General features: G+C 45.7%; 1 protein-coding gene across 2 annotated transcripts; it reads left to right on the top strand.

The window, feature by feature from the left end:
- The first annotated feature begins 256 nt into the window (after positions 1 to 256).
- On the top strand, positions 257 to 12,536 carry LOC125510960 (guanylate-binding protein 4-like). 2 transcript variants are annotated; one of them, XM_048676244.1, is made up of 17 exons: positions 263 to 678; positions 1,643 to 1,745; positions 1,853 to 1,922; positions 2,015 to 2,053; positions 2,153 to 2,270; positions 2,361 to 2,418; positions 2,498 to 2,562; positions 2,656 to 2,662; positions 2,749 to 2,809; positions 3,468 to 3,527; positions 3,614 to 3,633; positions 3,722 to 3,787; positions 9,812 to 9,979; positions 10,061 to 10,318; positions 10,576 to 10,788; positions 11,511 to 11,782; positions 11,970 to 12,536. In XM_048676244.1, exons 1-17 carry the CDS (start codon positions 581 to 583, stop codon positions 12,109 to 12,111), a joined length of 1,818 nt encoding a protein of 605 aa, XP_048532201.1. In that variant the 5' UTR covers positions 263 to 580; the 3' UTR covers positions 12,112 to 12,536. The 2 variants fall into 2 exon arrangements, 1 of the variants encoding a protein (XP_048532201.1); XR_007284844.1 differs by lacking the exon at positions 11,970 to 12,536 and having other exon boundaries at positions 257 to 678; positions 10,562 to 10,788; positions 11,511 to 11,762.
- Positions 12,537 to 12,557: the final 21 nt, after the last annotated feature.

The raw sequence follows: 12,557 nt of genomic DNA, 5'->3' as shown, positions 1-12,557 counted from the left end.
GGGGCACGTAGCATCTTTTATCTGCATCAGGCAGACAAGTCAACCGAACGTGCCGGAATCTCTAACAGGCACCCCGTGTTACTACAGGGTCACTGCCGCGCGGGCCCGCCCGGCGCAACGTGCCGCGAGGTCGTCGGAGCCGTGCTCGCGACGCCCCCGACGCGCGGGCCCCGGAAAAAGAAACGTCACGCGCACGAGGCATCAACAGACAGCGAGCGCGCCTTAAACAAGCGGGGTTAATAACGACGGCATTAATCACATTTGATTTCCTTCCCTCTCCCCGAAAATCTTCCACCTCCCCCCTCGCCTCGATCGAGCCAGCCAGCGACCTCGTCGTCGTCACCCCCACCAACCAGTTCCCCCTCGCCGACGCTACCACCCCCCCGTGCGCCGAGAGCCCCGGATCAGATCCCCACCGCCCGCTAGCTCCCGCTCCGCCCATTCTTGGATCCCGTCCCGGGCCGCGCGGAGCCGGCTTGACGGGGTCCAGCTGACGGCGGCGCCCCCCCGCTCCCGCGGGCCATTGGAGCTCCGCATTGGGGCGCGCGCGCGGAGATCTGAGGCCGGCCGGGAGGCGGGGATGGGGCGCCGGTGGGCCCCGGGGATCTGCGCGGTGGCGCTGCTCTGGCTCGCCGCGGCCGCTGCCGGAGATCCCGATCCCGACGAGCTCGAGCGCGCGTGAGTCCCGCTCTCCTGCGCCCTGTTTTTCCCTGCCTGCTCGCTCGCTTGCTCTGTCTGTCGGTGCTGTCGATTGCGTTGACTGTGCTGCGCCCAGGGGGTGTCGAGCTGATTATTTTGCGTTGGATTGCTCGTTATGCGTGTTTGCTTGCGCTTATTGGTGGAACCGTCAATGCTTTTGCTGATACACGCAACACAACGGGATGTTACGGTGTCCTAGAGTAAGAATGGGAAAGCGCTCCGCGTTTCCTGCAATGCTAATTCTGTTTGCTGTCTCTTTGTTCTTCAGTCCCCACCTTGTTTCAGGTCATGTGCTTCTCATGTTTCCATTCATTAGATACAAAGTTAGGTGAGATGTCGAGGAATAATATGTGGTTGGTACATCGTCACTTGTGCATGGAAGCTAAGATGTGGCTGCTACACTACCTGGGCAAGGTCTTTTTGTTACTGATACTTGTGAATAGTTGCAACTGTTGCAACTTTGGAGCTGAGCTCAAAATTGAGCTTCGGTTCGACATTGGCTGATTTGATGAATTATGCTTGCTTCAGAGCTGATTATTGATGAATAGTTCTCCTTGTTTCGTTTACTTCTCTGCTTCCAGTTTAGTGATGTGAAGCATTAGGTCCTGATATCTTGTAGTCTCCATCGGACATTGCTAGATTAGTTAGAAGGTCATCCTTTTTTTTCTTTTATGGAACGATGATTCTTCTTAGATGATGATACACTGAACACCCAGTCACCCACAATTTGTATGGTATTGAGTGTGGAACCACACTGAAGGTTTCATTGGGAGCACTGGATAGGCTTCTTTCTTAGTAATTGAACCCTGAAGCAGACAACTTCATTTACGAATATGCTTGTGAACATTCTGTAAAATGATGAAAAACATAGCTGTGCTCATCATCTGCTAGACTTCTATCGAATTGGATACCTGTTGAGTATTAACCAGGTACGCCTGTGCAGGTTTCCAATTGTGGAGCCAGATTATGGCCACACTAAACTCCGTCTGTCGGAACAAGGTCTTGAGGCCATCCGGAGGATCGAAAATCCTATCGCTATTGTTGGTGTAAGTTTGGATTATTATTTGGAAGATCTTATATCCTTCCTCAATTTTCATTTTTGAAAAAAGCCAAAGCACCATCTTATGTCTGCTGAATTGTTTGGCCAACACAGGTCATTGGTCCATATCGATCTGGAAAGTCTTTTCTTCTGAACCAACTTCTCTCCTTATCATGTGATAAAGGTAGATGCTGCTTGGCTCCTCCTAGTATTAGCCATGGATTTGATGAGATGCATTCCAGGACTAACAATAAATTAATAAACTTGATGAGGCAGGTTTTGGAGTTGGCCATATGCGGGATACTAAAACGAAAGGTGACTTTTTTTGTTGCGAAATCATGTTCTTGTAGCTGTATTGTCCATTTGCTGAGGGAAGTTTATACACTTATGATCATACCTGTTCTCTTATTGCAGGTATATGGATTTGGGGCAAACCTGTTGAGATGGATGTTGATGGCACCAAAGTATCTGTCCTTTATCTTGACACAGAAGGATTTGAGAGTGTTGGAAAGTCCAATGTATACGACGATAGGTTTGTGCTCAGATGTGTGCTGTATGCCTTTTTCTGATCTTTTTCAAGGACTGAAAATCATACCGTGTTGGATTGTTTTTCTTTGGGCAGGATATTTGCGTTGGCAACAGTCTTAAGTTCTGTGCTTATCTATAACCTTCCTGAGACGGTTCTCTCTCTCTCTCTCTTTCTCTCTCTCTCTCTGTGGCGCATGTAATTTTATTTTATCGCGACTCTGCACATTGCAGGTGCGTGAAGCTGATATATCGAGGCTCTCATTTGCTGTTGAAATAGCCGAAGAATTCTATGGAAGGTTTGTTTTCTCTTTCTGTTCTTATTTGCAATTTAATCTTTTCTAACACTGACATTTTCCCTTGAAATTTCGTTTGCTAATTGTGGCGAGCAGAGTGAAGGTAATATTCACTTTTCTTGAATCTATATCAGCATAATAGGAATATGTATAACTATTAACAGAGCTTCTTGTTCTGAATTGCATCAGGGGGAAGAGATTGCCTTTGAGCCAGCAAAGCTTCTCTGGCTTATCCAGAGGGATTTCCTGCGTAAGTTACCTATTAAATAGTTGTTCTGTGAGTATGACGAGAAAAATAGAGCTAGTGTCTGAACCTAACAAGTATATATGACTAATGGCCATTATTCTGTATAGCATGTGATAAACCACATACAAGTATATGACCATTTTAGCAACATGTTAATAGGGTTCAACAAGCATAGCTTACACCAGTTTGTTAGACAGAATTGATAGAACAGAAAACTGTGGGCTGTTATTCATGCAACATCAGTTATTGCACTATGAGTAATAACATATCATTCATTTCCTTCCTGTATCCCAATAGGCTTGCCTGTTTATGAGATTGTGTAGGTTTAATTTGGACAAACAATACATTGTACTTGACTTATGGTGAGACTGTACAATCTAAGTAGAGTTGATCAGTTGAGCCTTTCGATATATCCAGTAAAATTTTGTGACAACATATTGATATGTTATTTAGGGTTATTTACCACTGTGGTGGTATCAATGTTTTTTATTGAAGTTGTTAACATTCTGCTGCGTATTAGATGATGTGGCGCTAGTGTTAGTCAAAATAATCACGTGAGTTATGCACTTTCCTTACCATCTGTCTCAAGTATCTGATATTTTGCTTACTATTGTATTATCAGATAGAAATGTCCTCTCACAGTACTAAATTTTTTGAGCAGAAGGAAAATCAGTTCAGCAAATGGTCAATGAAGCCCTCCAGCGGGTACCTAATGATAATGGTCAGTCCAATTAATGATGTTTTAGCAGAGAAAGTTATTACGTATAGTACAACTGACATGCTTTTTTGTTGTATCTATTTCTTCAGGGAACAAATATATTGACGAGGTACAGTTATCTATGAGTCTACAATATTTTACAAAAGATATCGAAATCAGAACTCTCATACAGTTTCTTTTTCCTAATGTGTTTTTAGGTCAATCAAATCAGAGATTCTTTGGCAATTATGGGAAACAACAGCACTGCTTTTAGCTTGCCCCAGGTGCATTTATGCTAAATTTGACCTAGGATCAAACTTTAGTTAAGATAGCCATTAGCTAGCTTAAAGATCTTCTATTCTTGTTTATGAAGCTTATTTTCTCATATAAAACCTCCCATCAGAAAATACAGTTGAGAGCACAAATTCTTTGAATGATTGCTTGCAAAGTTCCTCTTCTGGAATGTAGTTGCAAAAAATATGCTAAAACCGTATTCCTGAACTACAACAACAACAACAAAGCCTTTAGTCCCAAACAAGTTGGGGTAGGCTAGAGGTGAAACCCATAAGATCTCGCAACCAACTCATGGCTCTGGCACTACCTTTAAAAAAATTTAGCTTCAACTTTTTTTTATAGAAGTCATTCTAAACACATCTAGAGACTTAGTATTTTTCTAGGTCCATTTTGTTAACTTGTCTTTATAAATGCATCACTGGAGGGCAACGATTACGAGTCGAACGACTAGTCGCTCGACTAGTCTACGAGTCGCAGAGTGGATGTCGACTCATTTTCTCGTGTAGACTACAAATACGAGTCAAGCCGTGGATGGACTAGTCGACGACTAGTCTGGACTAGTCGACATATACGAGTCGAGAGACTCAAAAAAGAGAGCTGCCTTAGCTGGGACGAGGCGCCGCCAGTACCCACTGCCTTGCCACCGCCGCCGCCACCCACCGCCGGGACGGCGGATGGCGCAGCCAGGTGCGGCGGCCGGCCGGAGCTCGTGCTCAGGCGGCGGCCATGGCGTGACCCATAGGGGCGCGGGGCCTTGAGATAAGAGAGAAGGAAGAGAGAGAGGAGAGGAAAGGAGGAGGCATGGCAGTGGTCGGCGGGCTCGCCGGCGGAAGGCGGCAGGAGGCGCGGGTCGCATGCGCGCGTGCTCCCGTGCGTGATTACGCTGGCGGCGGCGATTGGAGAGGTCAGGAGCTAGGGTTCCAGTGGCTGGGAGCTAAGTAGGCTGGCCATTTGGGCGCCATTTGGGCCCAAATGGGCCAGTTGGGGGGGGGTTGCGTGGTGCTGGGCTAGTATTTAGACAATGGCTGGTCCTATTGCATACCCACTTGGGCCCAGAACACTGCATGGCTCAATTATTTAGACAGTGGCTGTTTTATTGCATACTGTACTGTTAGTACGTTAGTATATACTACATACTACCACTAGGTATTAGTAGCTGAGTACTACAGTACTATGTATAGACTCTACCTCGGAACGACTCGTCGACTCGTAAACCTTGCTGGAGGGAAAATCTCATAAATTATTTCAGAACTTAACTTTTTTAATGAGTATTCCTACAAGCTTACAACAACAAAGCCTTTAGTCCCAAACAAGTTGGGTAGGCTAGAGGTGAAACCCATAAGATCTCGCTACCAACTCATGGTTCAGGCACATGGATAGTAAGCTTCCACACACCCCTGTCCATAGCTAGTTCTTTGGTGATACTCCAATCCTTCAGATCTCTCTTTACAGACTCCTTCCATGTCAAATTCGGTCTACTCCGACCTCTCTTGACAGTCTCTGCACGCTTTAGCCGTCCGCTATGCACCATGTCAAATTCGGTCTACCCCGACCCCCAGCTGGCCCATTTGGGCCCAAATGCGCCGGCTGGGGGGTGCTGCGTGGTGCTGGGCTAGTATTTAGACAGTGGCCGGTCCTATTGCATACCCACTTGGGCCCAGAACACTGCATGGCTCAATTATTTAGACAGTGGCTGGTTTTATTGCATACTGTACCGTTAGTATATACTACATACTACCACTAGGTATTAGTAGCTGAGTACTACAGTACCATGTATAGACTCTACCTCGGAACGACTCGTCGACTCGTAAACCTTGCTGGAGGGAAAATCTCATAAATTATTTCAGAACTTAACTTTTTTAATGAGTATTCCTACAAGCTTACAACAACAAAGCCTTTAGTCCCAAACAAGTTGGGTAGGCTAGAGGTGAAACCCATAAGATCTCGCTACCAACTCATGGTTCAGGCACATGGATAGTAAGCTTCCACACACCCCTGTCCATAGCTAGTTCTTTGGTGACACTCCAATCCTTCATATCTCTCTTTACGGACTCCTTCCATGTCAAATTCGGTCTACCCCGACCCTCTCTTGACATTCTCCGCACGCTTTAGCCGTCGCTATGCACCTGGAGGCCTGCGTTGAATATGCCCAAATCATCTCAGACGATGTTGAACAAGCTTCTCTTCAATTGGTGCTACCCCAACTCTATCTCGTATATCATCATTCTGGACTTGATCCTTCCTCGTGTGGCCACACATCCATCTCAACATACGCATCTCTGCTGCACCTAACTGTTGAACACGTCGCCTTTTAGTCGGCAAACACTCAGTGCCATACAACATTTTGGGTCAAACCGCCATCCTGTAGAACTTGCCTTTTAGCTTTTGTGGCACTCTCTTGTCACAGAGAATGCCAGAAGCTTGGCGCCACTTCATCCATCTGGCTTTGATTCGATGGTTCACATCTTCATCAATACCCCCATCCTTTTGCAGCATTGACCCCAAATATCGAAAGGTGTCCTTCCGAGGCACCACATGCCCATCAAGGCTAACCTCCTCGCGCCTAGTAGTACTGAAACCGCACATCATGTACTCGATTTTAGTTCTACTAAGCCTACCCTTTTGATTCCAAGGTTTGTCTCCATAACTCTAACTTCCTATTTACCCCCGTCCGACTATCGTCAACTAGCACCACATCATCCGCAAAGAGCATACACCATGGGATATCTCCTTGTATATCCCTAGTGACCTCATCCATCACCAAGGAAAAAAGACAAGGGCTCAAAGCTGACCCCTGATGCAGTCCTATCTTAATCGGGAAGTCATCAGTGTCGACATCACTTGTTCGAACACTTGTCACAACATTATCGTACATGTCCTTGATGTTGATGAGGGTAATGTACTTTGCTCGGACTTTGTGTTTTTCCAAGGCTCACCACATGACATTCCGCGATATCTTATCATAGGCCTTCTCCAAGTCAATGAACACCATATGCAAGTCCTTTTGCTGCCTGTATCTCTCCATAAGTTGTCGTACCAAGAAAATGGCTTCCATGGTCGACCTCCCAGGCATGAAACCAAACTGATTTGTGGTCACGCTTGTCATTCTTCTTAAGCGGTGCTCAATGACTTTCTTCCATAGCTTCATTGTATGGCTCATCAGCTTGATTCCATGGTAATTAATACAACTCCGAACATCCCCCTTGTTCTTGAAGATTGGTACTAATATACTCCGTCTCCATTCTTTTGGCATCTTGTTTGCCTGAAAAATGAGGTTGAAAAGCTTGGTTAGCCATACTATCGCTATGTCCCCGAGGCCTTTCCACACCTCAATGCGGATACAATCAGGGCCCATAACCTTGGCTCCTTTCATCCTTTTTAAAGCCTCCTTGACCTCAGACTCTGTGCATGTTGGTCTCATCAAAGGAGTCGTCCAGTTCAACGGTAGAACTCTCATTCTTCCCATTGAACAACTTGTCGAAGTACTCCGGCCATCTATGCTTAATCTCCTCGTCCTTAACCAGGAGTTGGTCTGCTTCGTTCTTGATGCATCTGACTTGGCCAACATCCCTCGTCTTCCTCTCGGGGATCTTGGCCATCTTATAGATGTCCCTTTCATCTTCCTTCGTGCCTAGCCGTTGGTAGAGGTCCTCATACGCCCGACCCCTTGCTTCACTGACAGCTCGCTTTGCGGCCTTCTTCGCCATCTTGTACTTCTCTATGTTGTCTGCACTCCTATCCAGGTATAGGCGTCTGAAACAATCTTTCTTCTCCTTAATCGCCTTGTGGACATCATCATTCCACCACCAGGTATCCTTAGCTTCGCTTCTCCTTTGCATGGACACTCCAAACTCCTTCGAGGCCACCTTACGAATGCAAGTCGCCATCTTCATCTACACATTGTCCGCATCCCCTCCCTCCCAAGTGCCCTCCTTAATGACCCTCTCCTTGAACGCCTGAGCTACCTCCCTCTTGAGCTTCCACCACTTCGTTCTATCGACTTTGGCACACTTATCCCGCTGGACACGGATCCGAAAGCGGAAGTCAGCGGCCACCAACTTATGCTAAGGGACAACACTCTCTCTAGGTATCACCTTACAATCTAGGCACGCACGCCTATCTTCTCTTCTCGAGAGGATGAAATCAATTTGGCTAGATTGTTGGCCACTACTAAAAGTCACCAGATGTGATTCTCTCTTTTTAAAGAGGGTGTTAGCTACGATCATGTCATAGGCTAGAGCAAAGCTCAAGACATCCTCTCCTTGATTCCTCATGCCATAGCCAAAGCCCCCATGCACTCCTTCAAAACCTGTGTTAGATGTACCCTTGTGGCCATTGAGGTCTCCTCCTATGAAGAGCTTCTCGCCAGTCGGTACACTCCTAACCATGTCCTCCAGGCCTTCCCAGAACTTCCTCTTGGTGTTCTCATTGTGGCCTACTTGCGGGGCATACACGCTGATATCATTGAGAACTAAGTCCCCAACCACCAGCTTGACCAGGGTAATCCAGTCCCCACGTCTCTTGACGTCTACCACTCCATACTTGAGGCTCTTGTTGATCAAGATGCCTGCGCCATTTCTTTTTGCAGACGTCCCCGTGTACCACAGCTTGAAGCCGGTATCCTCCACCTCCTTTGCCTTCTAACCCCTCCATTTGGTTTCTTGGGCGCAAAGGATATCAACACTTCTCCTCACCGTTGCATCGACTAGCTCTCGAAGCTTCCCTGTCAGAGACCCTACGTTCCAGCTACCTAAGCGGATCCTCCTAGGCTCGGCTAGCTTCCTTACCCTTTGCACTCGTCGAGTCAAATGCAAAGACCCTTGCTCATTTCCACTACATCCGGGCGCCAATGTAGCGTGCCACTAAGCATGCGACAACCGGATCCTCGCCCACTTGACACCGTATCCAGATCAAAATACGGCCAATGTTTTCGAGTTGATGAGTCGACGAGTCGCTCAGGGGGGCGACTCTAGACTAGTCTAGACTCATGGTCGATGAGTCGACATGGCGACGAGTCGACGTGAGTTAAGCAGCAGCCAGGGGAGGAGCACAAGTGCTCAGCAGCAGCAACAACAAGGGGAGGAGCACAATAGCAGGAGCAGCAACCAGGGGAGGGGAGGAGAACAACAGTAGCAGGGAAGGAGGGTAGGAGCACACCATAGGAGGGTAGGAGCAGAACAGCAGCAGGGGCAACCAGGGGTGGCGGCTGGAGAGGGTTGGATCGGGGGGAGGTGGGGGATGATCGATCTAGGTTTCCAGGGGAGATGGGCCGGCCCATACTGTAAACAAAACATATAACAGTTGGGCTCAATTTAAGTGAGTCGCTCGACCCAGAAAGAGCGACTAGTCGAGACTAGTCGCTCGACTCATGCCAGGAGTCGAGTCGAGAGTCTGAGTCGAACCTGGAGCAGCGACTTGTCGACTAGTCGCGACTAGTTGAACGACTCGAAACCAGAGGATACGGCGCGCCACCGGGGGGGGGGGGGGGGGGGGGGGGGGGTGATGGCCTGGCCCTTGCCCATTTGACACAACACCCGGGTTTCGATGTGGTGCGTCGCTGAGAGGGTTATGCCCCAATGATTTTTTTTTGGGGGTTTCATCTCCATAAGTGTGGCTGAGTTTTTACGTCGGCTCGCCAAGCCTATCACAACCCTCCTCCTTTACCCGGGCTTGGGACCGGCTATGTTGAGACAACATAGGCGGAGTTAGTATTCCTACAAGCTTGTTTTCAAATTTTTATTTTGAACGTCTATTTTGAAATTTGTCATGTGGAAGGTTATTTCAGAAGCTTGGGTCCGAAACATTTATTTAAAGTGAAACTTATCACCATACTCCAGTTTCAAAAATAAAACCGTTTTCAAGAGGGTCTCGGCAAAGTTGCTTGGGAAAATTCAGTTTTGAGCTTTTGGTACAACTTCTAAAAACCTACATTGAGAACTTGATTTTAGGAACTCTTTCTGAAGTTTGCTTGTGATATCCTATTTTTAAATCAATGGCGCTGGTGTTATTTACAGCCTCATCTACAAAGAACAAAGCTATGCGACATGGAGGACAAAGAGCTTGAGCCGTTATACGTTACAAGGCGAGAGCAATTGAAGCAGGTTGTTGGATCCATCATTAAACCTAAATTTGTGCAGGGAAAAACTCTCAATGGAAAGGAATTTGTGTCCTTTCTGCAGCAGGTAAAGATACTTGATGTGGTTGCTGTTGACGTAAATCTGATAAATTAGTTTCTTAGAATAATTGTTCCTCTTATGCTTCAGATACTTGAAGCTTTGAATAAAGGAGAGATTCCATCAACAGGATCTCTTGTTGAAATTTTCAACAAGGCTATTCTTGAACGCTGTCTGAAGGTATATAAGGAAAAGCTGGAGGGCTTACGTCTACCTGTACCAGTAGAGAAACTGCAGCAAATTCATGAGGTGGCGAATGGCGAAGCCAAATTGCTGTTTGATAAACAGCACTTTGGTAAGCATCATGCTGTACAGTCAATCCTCAAGCTTGAAGATGAGATTACAAAGGTTCGTTAATAGTTCTATGTTGTTCTAATGTAACGGATATTTAAATGCACGTAGTCTCCAAATGGTATTGTTTTGATGCACTTCAGAATGAATCATAAAATGCTCCTTTGATATGTACTATGGTGATACAGATCTACATGTGGATTCTCAAATCTTTTTGTTGTTTTGCATTCCTTTTTGTGCCATTTCTTACATGCCTTGTAATAAACTTCCACTCAAGATAATATATTTACATACTTACAGGGTGTACCTTGTAGGTGTACAAAAACTTCCTTCTAGCTAATGAGTATCAATCGTCCAAGCTTTGCGAAGCACGTTTCTCGGAATGTGAAGATCAAATGGATCACCTTCAAGTCTTGAAACTTCCTTCCATGGCAAAGTTCAATGCAGGTTTTTTTTACTGCAATCGGACTTTTGTAATGGAATGTGTGGGGCCTGCAAAGGAAAGATATGATCATAGGATGTCAAAGGTCTGTCTTTTATTCCAAACATAGTACTTTGCATGACAAGTGGATACAGCAGCACCTATGCACATTTATGGTCAATTATTGAACTCTTTCTACCACTCGTTCATTGCCCAGTATCATATTTCATCTCATTGCCCAGTATCATATTTCATCTCATCTAGCTATCATGCTAGAGATTCAGGCATTTCCATATTGGTAACATTTTCTCCCATGGGTAAGGCTAATATTTGTGACCTTATATCGCATCGCTACTGGTTCCTTGAATAGCAGAAGAACCATGCAAACTAATGAACTAGATGCATAACATTAAGTCTTGAGAAACATCCCAAAATAAAACTTGTGCTTCAGCTCTTTGCATCCGTCATTTAAACCCTCACACGTTGAATCAGCTTTTCGATATGCCATGCTTCAAAATCATGGTGCATGTTAGAGATATGACATGCAATCGAACACGATGAAGAACGAAATCAAACACATGGACACAAGGATTTAACGTGGAACACCCCTCCAACACGAAGGGGAAAGAACCACAGGCGCCAGCCAGCAAATCTTTAGTATACCGGGGGAAGTTACAAACTCTGGGAATTTGGATCATAACATAACAGCGCATCACAGATTCTGCAAATTGTTATGTTCTGGCTTTCCTTGTCAATCTAGAGGCTGCTTCAACTCTTTGAAACTTATAATCTTTATCTAACTACACTCTAATTTGGTATTGCATTCAGATGCTCCTCAAATCTCGTGCTCTTTTCATCAAGGAATACAATAACAAGCTCTTCAATTGGTTGGTGACTTTTGCTCTGGTCATGGTCGTGCTTGGGCGCTTTGTGATCAAGTTCTTTCTACTTGAAATTGCTGCATGGGTAATGTTTATCTTCCTGGAGACATATACAAGAATGTTCTGGTCAGCAGAATCGCTGTACTATAATCCAGCTTGGCACATAATCGTTTCATCCTGGGAAACCATCGTGTACAGTCCACTTCTTGATCTGGACAGGTAGGTCTTTCATCCCCATGTAATGTACTCCCTCCGTCCCAAAATATAAGAACGTTTTTAACACTAGCATAGTGTCAAAAACGTTCTTATTCTGGGACAGAGGGAGTAATAAATATACAATAGCAACCATATATTATCTCGCATGCTGCCTTCTTTTCTAATAATATGCCACCCTTTGTGTCTGCAGATGGGCCATCCCCATAGCCTTGTTGCTATTGTTTTGGCTTTTTTACTGGCGTTGCTTTGCTAGAAGGAAACGTGGCAGCCGCTCGGTGCTGCCACTGTACAAGAACTCTCACAAGAACTCCAGTCGCCCTAGATCAGACTGATCACATACATGGGTTTGTTTTTGAAGTGGAGGTACAAAATATCACCCCCAAAAGAGATAGAACAAGAGGATAGTTTTGCGTCTTTCATCCATGCGGTTGGATGGGCTTTCTTTTGATGACGGTCGCCGCAACCCCTGTGCTGCGTCTCAGATTCGTTTTGGCTGATGAAGAGATGGGAGTTCTGGCGTCTGGTGCTTGCGCTTAGCGTTTGTTGTAACATTGAATATGTTTATGTGCTTTATGTAGCTAGGATTTTCTTACGAGGTACGGCCTCATTCATTGTTTATTGTTCGCTTTGCGAACAAACCTCATATATGAATTGGTTTTGTTAAGCCATAGTGGGCATAATTTCTGAACAGACTGATGGACCTTACATTTTTGCCGTGATGGGCAATGGAATCCCTTGGTTTGGGCATTTCTCCGAAGGGGACTTGTGTAGTGTCATT

The sequence above is a fragment of the Triticum urartu genome, chromosome 5, assembly GCF_003073215.2.
Source record: "Triticum urartu cultivar G1812 chromosome 5, Tu2.1, whole genome shotgun sequence".
In the NCBI taxonomy this organism is placed as follows: Eukaryota; Viridiplantae; Streptophyta; class Magnoliopsida; order Poales; family Poaceae; genus Triticum; species Triticum urartu.
The sequence above is the reverse complement of the archived record's forward strand: the minus strand, read 5'-3'. Positions and strand labels throughout refer to the sequence as shown.